The sequence below is a fragment of the Leguminivora glycinivorella genome, chromosome 10, assembly GCF_023078275.1.
Source record: "Leguminivora glycinivorella isolate SPB_JAAS2020 chromosome 10, LegGlyc_1.1, whole genome shotgun sequence".
NCBI lineage: Eukaryota > Metazoa > Arthropoda > Insecta > Lepidoptera > Tortricidae > Leguminivora > Leguminivora glycinivorella.
In genome coordinates this window covers 25,130,577-25,146,131 of record NC_062980.1, presented here as the reverse complement: position 1 = coordinate 25,146,131, position 15,555 = coordinate 25,130,577, and the positions used below count along the sequence as shown (strand labels likewise).

Genomic DNA, 15,555 nt, shown 5'->3' with positions numbered 1-15,555 from the left:
AGATTTTCAAACTTGCAAAAATATTCATAGACGCTCATATCACCCTCACTATAAGTAAACACGTACCTGACGTACCACGTATCTATACATGCCTATACACAACAACGCAACACAATACAATACAAAGAAAGATACTAGTCGTAGGATGAGTTGTGGGAGCTTAAGTCTTGGTTCTCGTAATACCTAAGTAATTACTTATTTGAAATCAAAGCCTGAAATATGGAGATTAGAAATATATCTCTAGTCTCCCTGGCCTGAAAAATTATAGAATTTATATTAATGACACTTATGTTATGACCAGAGAAGTCAATGCGTCAATGTAAATAGTTTTCAACCAAACTCTATGTTAAATAGACAGAGTTTTGACACTTTTCTCAAAAGAAGAAGAACTGTCGGTACTTCAAAAATGTCAGAAACCTAATTTTTCTGTAGCAAGATAAATAATGTAAAAAAATATTAAAAATTTCAAGTACGAATAATGGTTCTGTGTGTATTGCGAGTGTTAAGTCGAGGGATCAGGCTAGTCAGCAATGTGAAGGCGGAGCGATTGAAGGGTGGCTGCCACCCGGGCGGGCCCCGGTACAGCACGTGCCCCGCCGGGATGAAGGTCACCATTTGCGGAGCTGCTGGTTGTACTGGTAAGTATGTTGTTTGCTTTCGAGGCCGATTGTAGTTCTGGTGCCTTTGCATGGATTACTTTTTCAACTAAACGTGTCTCATACGAGTAAGTCATAACCATGCTACTCTGTTAGTTTTAGAATAGCGTAATATTCACGAAGACTGAAATAAACAAACACGGAAGGACGAAATTGGTAATTTTGACAAATTGACTCAATTTTAGTACCTAACTGGTAAATGAAGTCCACGACTTTACGGAGAGCTACGCAATTATGAATGTTTTTATAAATGTATAATGCTACGTAACGTATTCAAGCACCTCCGAAGTCAACCCCTACGTTGTAGGATTTAAAATAACTTCTATCCATTTTGTAACAATCTTTTATTTATAAACAAGGTCGAATTTCATTTATACTTGTACGTTTCCTACGACGTAAAAGGCCAACAGTTTGTTCACATTGTAAAATAATTTATCAAAATTGGTTCGTTCCAGGCCAGCCGCTCGCCCTGCTGCTGAAGCAGTGCCCGCTGCTGGACGAGGTGGCGCTGTACGACCAGGTGGCCACCTGCGGCTGCGGCATGGAGCTGAGCCACGTCGACACCAAGTGCAAGGTGTCCTCCTACTCCGGCCGGCACATGCTGTGCGACGCGTTGAAGGTGGGTTGTCTTCTTTACTAGACCTAACATCGTCAACACAACGATGAATATAGGTACCTAAGTACTTATTGATGTGTGACGTGGTACATATAAGTCGTCATAGAGCTGAGTTACCTAAGGATGGAACTAACTGAGTGACGTTGGCACTCAGTGCAGTGTCCTCTTACTCTGTGCGATGCATTGACGGTAGGTGCTCTACTTATAATACTGTTAGGTTTCTTACAGGCAACGTAATAAATTGGATGACGAGTGTTACGTAAAATAGACTCATATGTAAGTATGTGGGTAGTTGTATGTTTTTTGGATATAAACCAGTCTGCTGCGGATCTCGACCTTCTATTCATCAAACACTGGCGCAGTCGGTAGGATCAGTCGTTGTCTAAGTAGGCGTTGAGATAAAGTACCAAAAAGATGAGGCATGGAATTATTTGGGTTCTGTTGACATCAAGTGCAAGTGTCCTCTTACTCTGTGCGTCGTAGACAGTGTGCACGCGGCCTCAAAGAGCAAGGCGGATAACAAAACTTAGATATTCCTACGTCAAAAGTCGCCACTTCAGTTTATAGTCACACTACGAAGTTCTTCGTAACTCTGATACAAGTGCATGGCAGTCAGATCAGCGTCCGTTTTTTTACATTTATAATGTATTAAGCTTGCGTATAAGAGGGAATTAGACACGAGCTACCTTCCTCATCTTCGCACTTGTGTCGTACGATGTTTTACATATTTGGCCATTTTAATTTTTGACATAACTAGTCCCGGATTTGTATGTTCACATTTTTGACACATTTGTTTTGAAGTATGTTGCGATGTGGCTAACATATGTACTAAAACTATATTATTATCATCACTGAAGTCATCCATTTAATTCTATATTTTTCTTAACCATCAACAATTGTCCAATCCACAGGACTCCAAGATCGTGGTGATCGTCGTGAGGAATGAATGCGACTCGTTCGAGTCCAACGCCCCCGCAGTCTCAGACATCGCTATTCAAATCTGCAACGCTTGCCCAAAAGTAAGTTATTCAATTATATAATACTAGCTTTTGACCGCGGCTTCGCTCGCGTTAAATTCGAAAACTGGAATGCTTCATACAAACTCCACCCCTACCTTAGGAAAGTGGGGGGTGAGCCGGACGCTCGTGGCTTCTCTTTAAAGACTCCTGCAAGCGTGGGATGCGGAAGCACTGAATAGAGCGGACTGGCATCATCGTTTGCAGGATGGCATGAAGAGGCATGGCGAAGTCTGGCTTGATGACCTGAGGCAGAAAGGATTTCGGAATTCACAGAAACCATCAACAGATTCGCTATTCACCTGCGATCTATGAGGCCGGAAGTGCCGTGCTGCCATTGGAATTTACAGCCATAGGAAAAGATGCGCCGTACCTTCGATCTCTGTCGGCGCACATACCTCGTGAAAGTGGCTACAAAAATCATCTGTTAAAGATGCTGTGGCCTATGATGGTTCTGGCGATGGTAATAATGATGATAATCATTTTGTATGATATGTTGCAGGCATTCACGATAGTGGCGACGGAGCCGATAGAGAGCATGGTGCCGATCGTGGCGGAGATCCAGCGCCTGCGCGGCTGCTACGACGCGCGCAAGCTGCTCGGCTGCGTGGAGCTCAACTGCGTGAGGGCCAACACGGTGATGGCGGACTTTCTACGAGTGCCTCCTGAGACGGTAAGATCCAGCGGCTGCGCGGCTGCTACGACGCGCGCAAGCTGCTCGGCTGCGTGGAGCTCAACTGCGTGAGGGCCAACACGGTGATGGCGGACTTTCTACGAGTGCCTCCTGAGACGGTAAGATCCAGCGGCTGCGCGGCTGCTACGACGCGCGCAAGCTGCTCGGCTGCGTGGAGCTCAACTGCGTGAGGGCCAACACGGTGATGGCGGACTTTCTACGAGTGCCTCCTGAGACGGTAAGATCCAGCGGCTGCGCGGCTGCTACGACGCGCGCAAGCTGCTCGGCTGCGTGGAGCTCAACTGCGTGAGGGCCAACACGGTGATGGCGGACTTTCTGCGCGTGCCTCCTGAGACGGTGAGTCATTTATGAAAAAAGAAAGTCATCTGTATTCCCGGCCGAATAAAATCTGAGTGTATTCAAGTGAAGAGTAAATTTACAGAACCAGTTAGCTAGAACTTCCGCGTTGTCGGCACTTTCCAGCCTATTGCTGTTGCTACCACTGTTTGCTTATCTTATACCACTGGGTTCTCTTCCAAATAAGTTACTAAAGAGCTGCGTCGGGAGAACCATGCTTTTAGAGTCAAATGGGAGATACCATTCTGTAGGCCTAGCACATGATTGTCGCGAGGGTGTGTCGCCGCGAGATAGACTACCCGTTCTTATGTCATTAATACATTTAGAAGAAGACATGTCATCTATCTCGTGGCGACATGTTCTCGCGGCAATCATGTGCTAGGTCAACAGCATCACAATGGAACCCAATTATAAATTAAGTATAGTGCTATCGTGGAAAATATCACCTCGGTAGACTTCGGTAACTTTTGTGTTATTTTCCTGGAATAAAGGGAACATGAGAACTATTTGCAATTTGCATACAGAATTGTTTGAACCCTAGCCTAAGATATACTCGAAAAATAATGTGTTTTAAATGTCAGGTGCGTGTGCCGGTGATCGGAGGCGCCACGCCGCAGACCATGGTGCCGATCCTCTCCTCCGCCGTGCACCCTTGCCTGCTCACTGAAGAACAGGTACCTACTTTATGTTACCCGAATGACTTCCGATGGTACAAAATAATAACAACTGTGACGTGTGATTTGCCCAGACGCGTACCTTCACTGTAAACTTTAGCACACGAATTTTTGAATTTGAATTTAAAGGCTGCACTGTGACTTAAAATTTAATTTCTCTGCTAAAATATTTGGCTCGAGAAGCCAGTATGTTCTACCTGAAATCATAAATATTGTAAGGATTATCGTTATAATTATAACAACACTAGCTTTTGCCCGCGGCTTCGCTCGCGTTAAATTCGAAAATTGCGGAATGCTCCCTTCAAACTAGGACTCCCCATTTTAGGGGAGTGGAGGATTACAAGGAGACAAAAAGTAGGTAGCTAACGTCACTCTCCATCCCTTCGACTACTTATATCCACTTAAAAAATTACGTCAACTAAAAACTTTTACTTAAATACAAGAACCTTGCTTATAAAAAAAATAATTTGAAAAACATTTGGCGAAAAATAATAACCACTATTATAAATATTGCGCTAGCTAAATTATAATAAGTTTTATACTATTATACCTCCGTTCAGCGTATGGTCGGCTGCGCTGGGCTTGTATTGTATTGGGCTGGTACTGCGGCGCGGTGCTGTCGTGCGGAGCCATGGTGCTGTGACGAGGAGTAGCGGGTAGACGATGCTGCGGTGAACTGGCACATTGCTACCGATTGGCACTTGATCTTCTTCATGGGCCAGTGGAGCTGGCTGCTGGAGCGGCGAAGCTTAGCGTGGCTGGGGTGACTTGGCACGCATGGTCGGCTGGGGCGACGTAGTAGCTGGGTGATACCGTTTCAGAGCGTTCGGCGTGGAGGCTGAGCTGGCGCGGTTGTAGTCCGGGGTGAGCGGGCGGGGTGGGCTGCCTCGAGCAAGTGGCTAGTGCTCGAGCAGCCCGACTGGCAGGGTCGCCATATAATGGTCGGCGGTAGGAGTGGTAAAATAATACTCTTGCTTCCAGTGCAGTAATGAATGAAAGAATGGTTTATTTGAAGATGGTTAGGCTTATATAGTTGATGCCTACGTGCGTGACATTTAGGCTGACCTTTATGTATTGTTTTAACATAGATATTAATTATGGTTCATTTAGGTCAGGCCTTTACAATGATAAACAAGCTACGTCACGACTACACTACACGTCGCTCCGTTATGTTATGACATGAAAGACGGACAGACAAAGAGACACACACACTTTAGCATTTATAATATTAGTATGGATATGCTGCATTAGTTCACAAGGGTTCCCGGCGTTCAAGATTAACCTGCCTCTGAAATCCGTTGATAACAAAATGTTCCAGGTGGAATGCCTGACGACGTGCATAATGAGCGGCGGCGAGGCGGTGTGCGCGGCGAAGGGCTGCCTGAAGGAGTCGGCGTGCCTGGCGGGCGCGTACGCGGTGGCGCGCACGGCCGTCAACGTGGCGCGCGGGCTGCAGGGACAGGCCGGCGTCGTGCAGTGCGCGTACGTCGACAGCCTCAACACCTGCGCGCCCTGCTGCCAGTTCTTTGCTAGTCAAGTCAGTACTAATACAATACACAATACAATACAATACTCTTTATTGCACACCTTAATAAAATAGGTACAACAATACAAAACAAGGAAGCAACACGAACAAAGATAAACAACAGGCGATCTTATCGCTAAAGAGCGATTTCTTCCAGACAACCTTAAGGTAGCGGAAATTGAAACTACTAATATAAACAATCTAATGCCAAGTTTGCAAAAATTGGTTCTAAGTTCTAACTATTAGCTTGTACGGTGCGATGTACCATTTTATACATGTTGCACTGCAACGCATGAAATTCTGACATGAATAACAGTTTGTAGGTGATTTATTTATTTACGATCAGTCAGAGGACTCACAGGCTCCTCCTAATTATGAAAATGAAGTTTTCAGCAAGATTCATGGTCACAGTTCTTTTTTTTTATTATTATTATAAGGACATTCTTACACAGATTGACTGAGGCCCACGGTAAGCTCAAGAAGGCTTGTGTTGTGGGTACTCAGACGATATATATAATATATAAATACTTATATAGATAGAAAACATCCATGACTCAGGAACAAATATCTGTGCTCATCACACAAATAAATGCCCTTACCGGGATTCGAACCTGGGACCGCAGCGTAGCAGGCAGAGTCACTACCGACTGCGCCAGACCGGTCGGCCAGGTCGGTCGGGAGTTTACATTCAGTCATCAAAATTCGCCTATAATAATGAACCCTGTAGTAACTGTAGAAGCAATTCCTTTTTGGTAATGTACACCTCATACATCATGCCCATTTTATAACATACTAGCTTTTACCCCCGGCTTCGCTTTGTTAGAAAGAGACAAAAAGTAGCCTATGTCACTCGCCATCGCTTCAACTATCTCCACTTAAAAAAACACGTCAATTCGTTGCTCCGTTTTGCCGTGAAAGACGGACAAACAAGCAGAAACACACACTTTCCCATTTATAATATTAGTATGATTTAATAAATGTCCAAAAATAGATATCAGCATGATTTCGAATCCAATGCGACCTTCTTATAAAATAATACAGTTATTACCATTATCTTCAGGTGTTGTTGGGGTCGTCCGGCGTGACGAAGAACTTTGGTGTCCCGGAGTTGTCCAAGTTCGAGCATTGTCTTCTGTTGAACTGCCTGCCGTACATCCGGAATGAAATAGCACGAGCCATCTGGCTGGTAATATGTTTTCTTTTTCTTCTTCTTCTAAGTCGTATCCCCAAGGCTGAAGGACGTGACGACCGTGGGTACTCTTCACCAGTGCTCTCCACGCCACTCGATCTTTTCTTTTAGAAGCGTTTAATCACCACTAAGCCTGGAACCATGATAGATAGGACCTGGTTGAAGCCTTTGAACACCAAGGATCACATAAAGAGTTTCGTTCTTAACCAGCGGTGTCTACACTTTTTGACACGGCAGGAAGAGCATTGAAAAGCAAAACGTCGCAGAATCCGAGACAGGAACCTCTGGTGGCGTGAGTCATATCTACCAAAAATATGGCGGATCATGCACTCCACAGTCAGCAACTTGTTGTCTAACAACAATACATAAATTTTCTGCAATAGACACAAATGTGAACATGATAACTGATCACAAGATTGTGTGTTCACGAGAATAGGATTTATTCCCGAGCAAAATTTGGCATTAATAAAATCTCTCCCTAAAAGTAATTATCACTGTTCTCTTTAGTCGTAAATCACTAAATATTTTTGGAGGCCCTCGCCTTATTCAGTTGCTCACTGTTTATACGGCGTTGTAGTGCATAATCTACCAAATAAAGTAAACATCGTACACTGGTTCCAGATCAGGGTCTATGGCCTGCGAACAGCCAGCCTCAAGCAGTAGCAGTCGTTGCGCACCCGGACTGGAACTAGTGTAAGATTGTTTAGTTTACGTTTATTTTAAGTTATTTAACTTGTCGTATGAAATTCATGAGAATTGCATTTGTTTACGAATACATCTCAACTTTTCACTCTAATTAATTTTGGAAATTGTCATTTCAGTAGCAAATTTTTGGACATGCATTTTGACATTTGGATTTAATAGTACAGAAAAAACGCTTTCAACAAGGATTATATGATAATGATGAATGAATGAATAAATTAGACTGGTAATGATGGTGATGGTACGCGACCTAATGTTGTCATGCCCGCAAATGATAGTGGTACTAACAGCCAACAACATGACTACGGAGACAGGAAATTGTATTTCATATCTTTAATAAGTAATCTTATAAATACAGGCGTTATTGACATTCGTGTTTGCCACATTTTAAAGTCAGCAGTATTTCATGTCCAGATGAAGTTGTGACCGTTCCCAGGTGTACTCGATCTGCAACTCGTGCTGCTCGCCGGAGTGCTCCGTGCACCCGTGCTTCTGCCCGCGGCCGCCCTGCATGCCCTGCGTGCCGCCCGTCAACTGGACCTGCGACTGCCCGGACGCCTGTCGCGATGATTATCTAGCTTCGGTAAGCTTCAGATATTTTCCAGGTGTTCCTCAGAAGCTGATTTAGCATTACATGCTACATGTGGCTTAGACCTGCGATTGCCCGGACGCCTGTCGCAACGATTATCTAGCTTCGGTAAGTAAGCTTCATATATTCTGCAGTTGTTCCTCAGAATTCTTGATGCTAGTGCGACAGGTGCTGATGTAGCACTACATCCGGACTAGACCTGTGACTCCGAGACTCGACAGTAAATGTACGACAAATTTAAAAGCCAGCAAAACTTATTATTACTAAAATTTCTACATTGTAGATTTGCCGCAACATGACTTGCACCGACGGCCCCTACGACCTGTGCTGGCGCCCTCGCCCCCAGGACTACGACCAGGCGCGCGCGCTCAGCTTCAAGCACCTCGCGCCTGCCAAGAGCTGCGCCTGCAGCACCTGCAAGGTCCCGAGGAGCGTGCGCTACGTGCAGGATTACCTGCAGAAGCATCGGGACCCTTGCTGTGGCAGGAACGTGTAGACTCAATAACGAAACGGCCTAACGCTCAAGCAAATCGTTAGAGTTGGGTCAGTTTCGTTCTAAAGGTGCCTCATACTGGTATAGCCTTTGCATGAAACATACAACTTGTACAGAGGCGTAGAAAGATATAAAATATGCGATGTGACTTCAACTGGTTGCCCTTGAACGTGCGTGCAACAAAAACGAGGTGTGTAGTTTGAGAAACATGAGGGCTAGTCTGTTAGCGGCGCCGTTGAAAACTTTGACCCTATTGTTAAAACAATAATTGTTAACTGAATTCTAGACAAATATAAAAACGTGTTGATGCCCAATGACACCCTTTTGTCATATCTATGGACAATGAGTTTAGATTGAAACTGTCGAGCACTGGTCCTTTAACCACACTAGTTCTAAACTAATAAAAAATGTTGTCAAACTGAATATAAACCAAATTAAATTACTTTTGTATGGTCGTTTAATGAAAGTAACTGTTTAGATAAGTAAATTTATAATGTTTTTGTAAATGTATTAAAATTTAATAAACATTTTTTTTCATTTGAAATAATCTATTATTTGGAGCAGTAGTATGTCTAGCTTCTCTCGTATCAGGCTGAAGCAACGTGGCGTCGTTGGAAATTGCTGTGAAGAAACAAATTGTATTAAAAACACTTTAACAAAAGAGAAGTAATGTGACATGATGAATATCCTTCCTTATATGAAACGCTCAATTTCTTCTCTTCAGATTGATATCTACTTTTCATGTTGGCAGCCCAACAACATGTCATGTTACGAATTAAGTATTTATGGATAGGTGAGTAGGTAACCAATATCTACAAATAACATTTTCCCCGCACCAACTGGTAAGTAAACATTCTCTTGATTCTTTGAAAACTGCACAAAAGCTTTGAAAACTAAATAACAATTTTGCTTCCTTTTAAAACAAATAACTATTATTTTAGCATAGTACATGATTTCCTATTAAGTAATTAAGTCAGTTTTGTACATCTAAAGTGGGTGATAGACGTACGAGCAAGTACGCGTACGTAAAGATCAAACCGGTTGGATCCTCTACGACAATGCGTGGCGGTTAAGGTGGCTCGCTTTCCATACAAAAAACATCTACCATTTATTTAGTCACCGCACACTACAACTAAATAAAAATATGCGCATACATCTACTATACATTATCCATCGTCGCAGTATTGAACGAAATACATTGTTTCATACAGAAATCATGGACAAATCCATGTGAATTTTTTATTAATTTTACGAAAATGTGCGTGCCAAATTTTGTGTACAGACACAGAGCCGTCATATTTCGCGCATTTTTAGTTGACATTGTCATCAGTGACACTTGGGTCTTGACAAGTAATTATTTAAAGATATTGGTTTACTTAACTCAAGCAGACTCAGAAATAATGACGCATTTTGTCAATAAAGATACATATCGTGTATTCCGACACTGCTAGTGTAAATCGAAATGGCGTCTCGGTCAAATGCATCGACTATGAAGCAAGAGATCTCGAGTTCCATTCCGGAGTCTTTTTTTAATCATTTGAACTTTTTTTGGATTTATTAAGTTTTTTTTATATTTTTTAATAGAATAAATATTCTATTAAAAAAGACTCTTACTATATTTCTTTCCTATTTTTTATTTTGATACAAAAATACAATACAATCTTTATTATGCCTTTGTTAATAAAATAAAATATTACACGTCAGGTCAGGTACATAGGTCATAGTGTGGGCATAGTATTAGTAATGTGCTGACTTCCTTACATTTACTGAGATAGTTGACCTATGTTATTGTTGTGTGAATGTTTTTCTTCAACAACTAAATAGTTTTAACTATAAAACTCCCGTGAGACTCATACATATTTAAAAATATTTTAAGCGGGTTACTCACGTATTAAGTCGATATAGCGTTCGACATGTTTCGGCTCAATTTCGAGAGCCTTTCTCAAGAGTAGCGAACATCTCGACAAGGCTTTCTGAACACATACGTAGTATGAAGGGCCGGGACACCCACAGCTCTGCGGTGACAGAACACGTATTGGATTCGGACACGACGCACTATGTAAGATTTGATAGGGTAACCGTACTGGCGCGAGAAAAGTTCTTCGTTCAGCGGAAAATACGGGAAGCTATAGAAATTAGTCGTCATCCTAATTTCAATCGTGACAGTGGTTGGTCGGTGCCACCGAGTTGGAAAACAGTTCTAGGCACTACGTCGGTCCCCAGTGTAAACGCACCCTTAACAAGTGACGTAATAAGTGTTGTGTGCAATCCTGCTTTTGACAAAGGTAACATAGTGGGTAGCTCCGATCTCGCCACGGTGACGTCGCCCGCGCCGCCGACCCCCCCTGCGCCCGTCCTCAGCAGCCGCGCGCACCGAGCAAGCGCCCGCAGTATGCGTCGCGCTCTCGACATGTAAAGGCGGGGTGTCGCTACTCTTGAGAAAGGCTCTCGAAATTGAGCCGAAACATGTCGAACGCTATATCGACTTAATACGTGAGTAACCCGCTTAAAATATTTTTAAACTAAATAGTTATATATATGAATATGTATGTAGGTATGTGGGTAGCTTTTGCACATTGTAATTTTTCCTCAGTCACCCGTTGAGCTCAGAGACCACGAACGCTGTAGTGTTCGAAACGTCGGGATGAATTGTAAATTCATAATACACGATTTAATCCGTTTTCATAGTTTTTATTTCATGAGTAACTATCGCGGTAACTGAAGACAATATTAACTAAATGGTTACAAATAATAATTATCATCAATATAATCTGGTCCAGGCAGGCAATTATGGTCGCGCGATAAATGATAAAACATCTGGCCGTCCCTATAATCGCACTTACTAATAGTGCGAAAGGGACGGCCTGATATTTTATCGTCTATCGCGCGACCATGCTACCCGTGCTGTACTAGCTTTTGCCCGCGGCTTCGCTTGCGTTAGAAAGAGACAAAAGTAGCATATGTCACTCTCCATCCCTTCAACTATCTCCACTTAAAAAACATGTCAATCCGTCGCTCCGTTTGGCCGTGAAAGACGGACAAACAAACAAACACACATTATCTTTGGTGAAACAACGAATTCTTCCACTTCAGATTATAGAGTAACCAGCTTTTCCCATTTATAATAAACTAGCTTTTGACCGCGGCTTCGCTCGCGTAAGAAAGAGACAAAAAGTAGCCTATGTCACTCTCCATCCCTTCAACTAAATCCCCTTAAATAATCACGTCAATTCGTCGCTCCGGTTTTGCCGTGAAAGACGGACAAACAAACAGACACACACCCTTTCCCATTTGTAATATTAGTATGGATTTGAGTTTTGACATTATTATTTATATTTAAATAATTATATATGTATAGTCCAATTTCGTCGGTAACAGCGTGTTATGTAATGGCGTCGTTGGTGAATAGTCGTCTGTCACGCCGTGAAGGTGCGTTCGATTCCCAGGATTCTATAAACTTTTTGTATTTTTTTGGATATAAATTTCGTATTTTTTATTGACCGAGCAAGAATGGAGAGCCGAAGGTATCAATTTTATCTTAGAGAACATATTGATTTTTTTATTGTCATTTTGATTTTCTATTTATTAAGTTGAGATATAAAACACAACTTTTAATACCCTCGCTAAATATAATTTTATTTTATTTATTTTTATTTCAAATATGTTACACAGTATGACAGTAAAAACCAAAGCACCTGAGTAACTAAAAATACATAAGAGCATAAAAAATAAACACATAAAAGTAAGAAACGTCATCTAGATTTAGGTGACAACGTAACGTCGAGGCTTCGTTGCGTCGTCTGTCCGGGCGTAGAATTCGGCAGGTTGCCCCGGAACCGTCGAAAGACTACACCCTTCGGCCAGAAGTCTGCACTCGCGATGGTGTCCTGCAGCGGCCGCGGCACGCGCACAACAAACGAGCTGAAGTGCACGTAGCGGCGCGACTGCAGCTGCTGCACCCTCAGCGTGAAGCCAGTCTTCCGGCGAACGTACTCCACCACTTCGTCGGCCACGGCGGAGTAATGCAGGCGAGACACGTAGAGCGGCTTACTTGGTGTGGCGACCCGAAGACCAGAATTAACCGGATCCGCAGTGCCACTCACAGTCTTACGAGGCGCCCTACGCGCCTTGCTTTCCTTTCCACCAATGTGAATCCCTCCGTATCTACATTGGTGCGGGAGGACTTCTCCTTAAAGAGAGCCCGTGATTCACATTTTTTAGAAGGCGTGCTGACCCGGTCAGCTGCTGGCTGCCGGCCGGTGACGCTAGCGTATGACCGCTGACGTAAGCTCGAAGGGGCAGGCGGCTGCACGCGCGGAGGGCGCGCGGGCGGCGGAGCGGCGCTTGCGACACTTTTTACAGCGTCAACAGGTAATCGAACTGACTTGACACGTGTGTCAGGTCGCGAGTCACGTTCGAAATTTGAAGCGGCCGGCTGAGTTAGGACATTCCGCAAACATGTTATTTCGTTGCGTAAATCAGCAATGGTAATAAGGCTGGCTTCAAATTTGCTACTCATTTCGGCTAAACTTGTTTTAAGGACCTCGATTTCCTTAAACAAGCTGCTAATGTCGAGATTTTCCGGAATACACGACGCCGTCGCCACGAACTCCGGAATCCGGTCTTGATTCTCCCTGAGGATTTTCTTTATATCTTCAAGGGTCTTCTGTCCGTTTTCATCCCCTCGTCGATGTGGAACATAGGTGCCGGCAATCCCAAGGGACTGGCACAGCACTTGCTTAGCTTCACAGATGTCATCGATGGTGAAACAATAATATATTCTCGAAATTACTCCTTAGATAAAAAAAGTCCACTTGAGTTTTTAAAGCACTACGATACTCAGTTAACTATTGCATTTTCATTTACTAATTTAAGATTTCAAAAGCGATTTGAATACCCTTGCTCCATCGAAAATAAATAATTAGAAAAAAAATCATTCGAATCGTACTTTAGAAACTAAAATTTATCTATACTTTTTGGAATTTTTAAAAATATCAGATTAGGATAATTATGTTAGAAATTCTGAGTTCGACGAACCCAAAAATTATTTCCATGTAAGAGAATAGGTTTTTAATCTTTTTTGTGGAAAACGCTCAGTAACTACTGTACGAGTACATATACATTTATCGGCGACAGTCGTCGGCAACCCAAACCTTCCTTTGAACTTGTACACTCCTTTTTGCTGTGCACACACAGCAAAGGGGAGTGTACAAGTTTCTAATGGGGCGGCAACGTGCATGCGACACTCTTTGAGTTGCAGGCGTCCATAGGTTACGGTGACTGCTTTCCATCAGGCGGACCGTATGCTTGTTTGCCACCGACGTAGTATTAAAAAAAAAAAAGAGAAAAAGTCCTGGATTCGAACCCAGTACTTCCATGCAAATCATGCGATGGCACGTATTTACCGCAAGGCTATTTAAACAAGCTGTCGCCGCGTGAAATTATCGACTAGAAGGAATACAAAAACACTATTTGTATGTGTGAGTGGCACTTAAAAATAGTGTAAAATAGTAAATTTATCTACATTAAGGGGATTAACGTTACAATGAGAAGTTGAATGTATGTTGTAATACGTCAATTTTAATATTAAATGTTCGCAAAGCATAATTGAAAGTATATAAATGCCTGTACGACTCCACAAAAAAAATAAGACCGGTAATTTGCAGATTAACGCCATCTAACGCAGCCTGAGCTTCGGGTAACCTAAGCGAGCCACCTTAAGTAGGTACGCGTACTTACGGTGACAATCGATCGAAAAAGGTCGTCGAGCCATAAGTATGCGTACTTGTACAAGAAGAAGAGTACCTAGTAGAAAACCGCATTACCTCCGCAGACCTTGCTGCCGGAATCTTTACGTCGTCCATGTCCTCCACTTCGGAAACTGTAAATTGGCTTCTAGATCCTAGTACAGATCCCTGCCAGAACCAGAACACAGTATGTCAACTAACGAAAACACATTCACTGAATCCTGTTCATAGTTAGATCACACTGAGAAACCCCAACCCCCACAGCGCGAAATAAAAAATGTTATCTCCCAAAGGAATATTATTAACCTGGTCCTATCTATCTATGAAACTGAATGTTACTGAGTATGACCTGAACATTAACGGGTTGCAGTAAATAGTTTTCGATAGTTCACAAAACGGGTCTCCCCAAACCTATCGGCGCGGAATCGGCTTTCAGCGACCAAAAATCGAACGTGAACATGCGTACGCATGTGCTCACCTCTCCGATGCTTAGGCGTCTTCAACTCTTCATACCTACTATCTATCGAGCAATTTTTGGTCGGCGAAAGTCGATTCCGCTTCGATAAGTTCAGGGAGACCCTAAATGTGCAATTTATAAGGCAGGCAGAATGGTGATTGCACTGGTTAGGGTTACCTTACAAATTTCGATGTGGATTCCTGTCTTAGCTGTGCCGTTCAAAGGTGTTGAAGATTTCTGAAAAATATGAGTTATTGTATAAGTGTTAGTGCGTTTTCACATTATCCGATTCGATATCGGATGTCGGACCGATATCCCATACATTACAGGCGCCATCTTGGAGTTTTTCTATTGAAATCCTTCCGACATCCGATATCGGATCGGATAATGTGAAAACGGTCTTAGTTGAACAGCATTTTGAGTATTATGATGAATTTGATGTAGGGTCACCCAAAACTTTTGAGCCAAAACATTTCTGCGCGAGAGCGACCGAAAGGACACGAGCAACAAATCGGAAAAGGAAAATCGACACGAGTTACGAATTTCCTTTTCGCACGAGTATTACACGACGTTTTTCAGTGCAGATGGCCCTCCGAAGTTTCGACCTGACCTGAAAGAAATGGACTACTTTGCGGGCAAAAAGCACCATCTGTACTGAAATAGTACATTACATCAGAGGCCGAGAAAATGAGGATTTCCGGCCAAGTGGGTATATTGTCCTTTAGAGCATTTTTTTTTCTATCATTGTATGTTTGAGAAAAGCACTATACATGCCTCGGCGTGAAAACGGATTCCCGGCCTCGTATCCCTATCCGGCCTCGCTCGCACGCTCGCTCGGCCGTATATACCCACTTGGCCGGA

General features: G+C 43.0%; 2 protein-coding genes across 4 annotated transcripts in view; one reads left to right on the top strand and one right to left on the bottom strand.

Annotated features, from left to right (window-relative positions):
• The first annotated feature begins 294 nt into the window (after positions 1-294).
• On the top strand, positions 295-8,969 carry LOC125230455 (malate dehydrogenase, mitochondrial-like). Its single transcript, XM_048135593.1, has 9 exons — positions 295-638; positions 1,112-1,275; positions 2,184-2,291; positions 2,791-2,961; positions 3,900-3,992; positions 5,311-5,529; positions 6,578-6,703; positions 7,845-7,991; positions 8,281-8,969. Exons 1-9 carry the CDS (start codon positions 479-481, stop codon positions 8,491-8,493), a joined length of 1,401 nt encoding a protein of 466 aa, XP_047991550.1. The 5' UTR covers positions 295-478; the 3' UTR covers positions 8,494-8,969.
• Positions 8,970-8,980: 11 nt separating this feature from the next.
• LOC125230458 overlaps positions 8,981-15,555 on the bottom strand; it is a 55,119-nt gene continuing 48,544 nt past the window's right edge. For 2 of the 3 annotated variants that reach the window (XM_048135595.1, XM_048135596.1), the window contains 3 exons: positions 14,872-14,931; positions 14,316-14,405; positions 8,981-9,111 (listed from right to left, as the gene is read on the bottom strand). In XM_048135595.1, the coding sequence (XP_047991552.1) occupies positions 9,025-9,111; positions 14,316-14,405; positions 14,872-14,931 (237 nt within the window). In that variant the 3' untranslated portion in view covers positions 8,981-9,024. The remainder of the gene's footprint in view (positions 9,112-14,315; positions 14,406-14,871; positions 14,932-15,555) is intronic. The other variant, XM_048135597.1, reaches the window with a different exon arrangement.

What these genes read in the sequence shown, in the direction of transcription:
- LOC125230455 (XM_048135593.1), top strand. Translation starts at nt 479, where the DNA reads ATGGTTCTGTGTGTATTGCGAGTGTTAAGTCGAGGGATCAGGCTAGTC. An exon ending in TAGCACGAGCCATCTGGCTG is followed by an intron (nt 6,704 to 7,844) that starts GTAATATGTTTT and finishes GACCGTTCCCAG; the next exon opens with GTGTACTCGATCTGCAACTC. An exon ending in GCGATGATTATCTAGCTTCG is followed by an intron (nt 7,992 to 8,280) that starts GTAAGCTTCAGA and finishes TCTACATTGTAG; the next exon opens with ATTTGCCGCAACATGACTTG.